Here is an 866-nt window from a genome sequence, read left to right as displayed (position 1 = left end):
CAGACCGGAGCCAGGGGGGGATTTCGACTTTTATTTTGTCCCTCGTGTATTTTGGCATGTCAAGGGCACACAAGGGGAAGCGCTGCTCGTGGCCCGCCTTGCTGCCCGCCCCACGCCCCCGCCCGACAGGGCGGGCAGGAGGAACCCCCCCCATTCACAAGCCACACGTACACACAAGCCCCCTCCTCTCCTTCCGGACAGCAAGGAGGTGGCATCATCCCACCAAGCAGCGAAGCACTAGGGCTGTGTGTCACGGGGGTGAGGACAGTGAGGACATTTCCTATAGAAACAGATATTCCCAACCCCCCAAATCCCCTTCACTCATGTCCACGGGGGCTCCAGCCCCCAGTCGATTAGTCAGTGAACTCGTGTCTCCCCGTGTCTCCACAGAGAGGCTGTGAAGGGACTGGGGAAAGGAGCAGGGACAAGAAGGACCCTGCTCCCACCCTCACTGCCCCCACCCCTTTCCCCCCCACACCTTCAGCCCACTTTCCCCCCACCACACACAGCAAGAGGATGTTCTAGCTGGGAATCCGCTGGTAGAAGTAGATGTAGCCCAGGTCCTTGGGGGGCTTCTCAGAAGCACAGACTTTCTGGTCGTTGTAGATCACCCACCTGCAACAGGCACAAGAGGAGCTCAGAAATGCCATTCCACGGTTAAGACACAACTCGATTGCACTCACCTGCTCTCAGCCCCAACCCCCCAAGACCTCTAAGGAAACGGGGCAGGATGGGGATTTAAACCAGTCCCTCAGTTCCCTTACACTGTGGAAAAGCTTACCTGCCATCTTTCTTGATGTGACAAACATAATGTCCGCACATAGTTGAAGTGCCCATGTGGCTGATGAAGGCAAACAGCTGATATT

The 866-nt window shown here is 56.8% G+C and overlaps 1 protein-coding gene across 1 annotated transcript in view; it reads right to left on the bottom strand.

Annotated features, from left to right (window-relative positions):
* Positions 1–17: 17 nt before the first annotated feature.
* USP5 (ubiquitin specific peptidase 5) overlaps positions 18–866 on the bottom strand; it is a 14,645-nt gene continuing 13,796 nt past the window's right edge. The window contains exons 19-20 of the mRNA XM_014306855.2: positions 782–866; positions 18–615 (exon numbers count right to left, since the gene is read on the bottom strand). Of these exons, the coding sequence (XP_014162330.1) occupies positions 522–615; positions 782–866 (179 nt within the window). The 3' untranslated portion in view covers positions 18–521. The remainder of the gene's footprint in view (positions 616–781) is intronic.

Source organism: Geospiza fortis, unplaced genomic scaffold (genome assembly GCF_000277835.1).
Source record: "Geospiza fortis unplaced genomic scaffold, GeoFor_1.0 scaffold1, whole genome shotgun sequence".
NCBI classification, from domain to species: domain Eukaryota; kingdom Metazoa; phylum Chordata; class Aves; order Passeriformes; family Thraupidae; genus Geospiza; species Geospiza fortis.
This window is presented reverse-complemented; position numbering and strand designations above follow the sequence as displayed.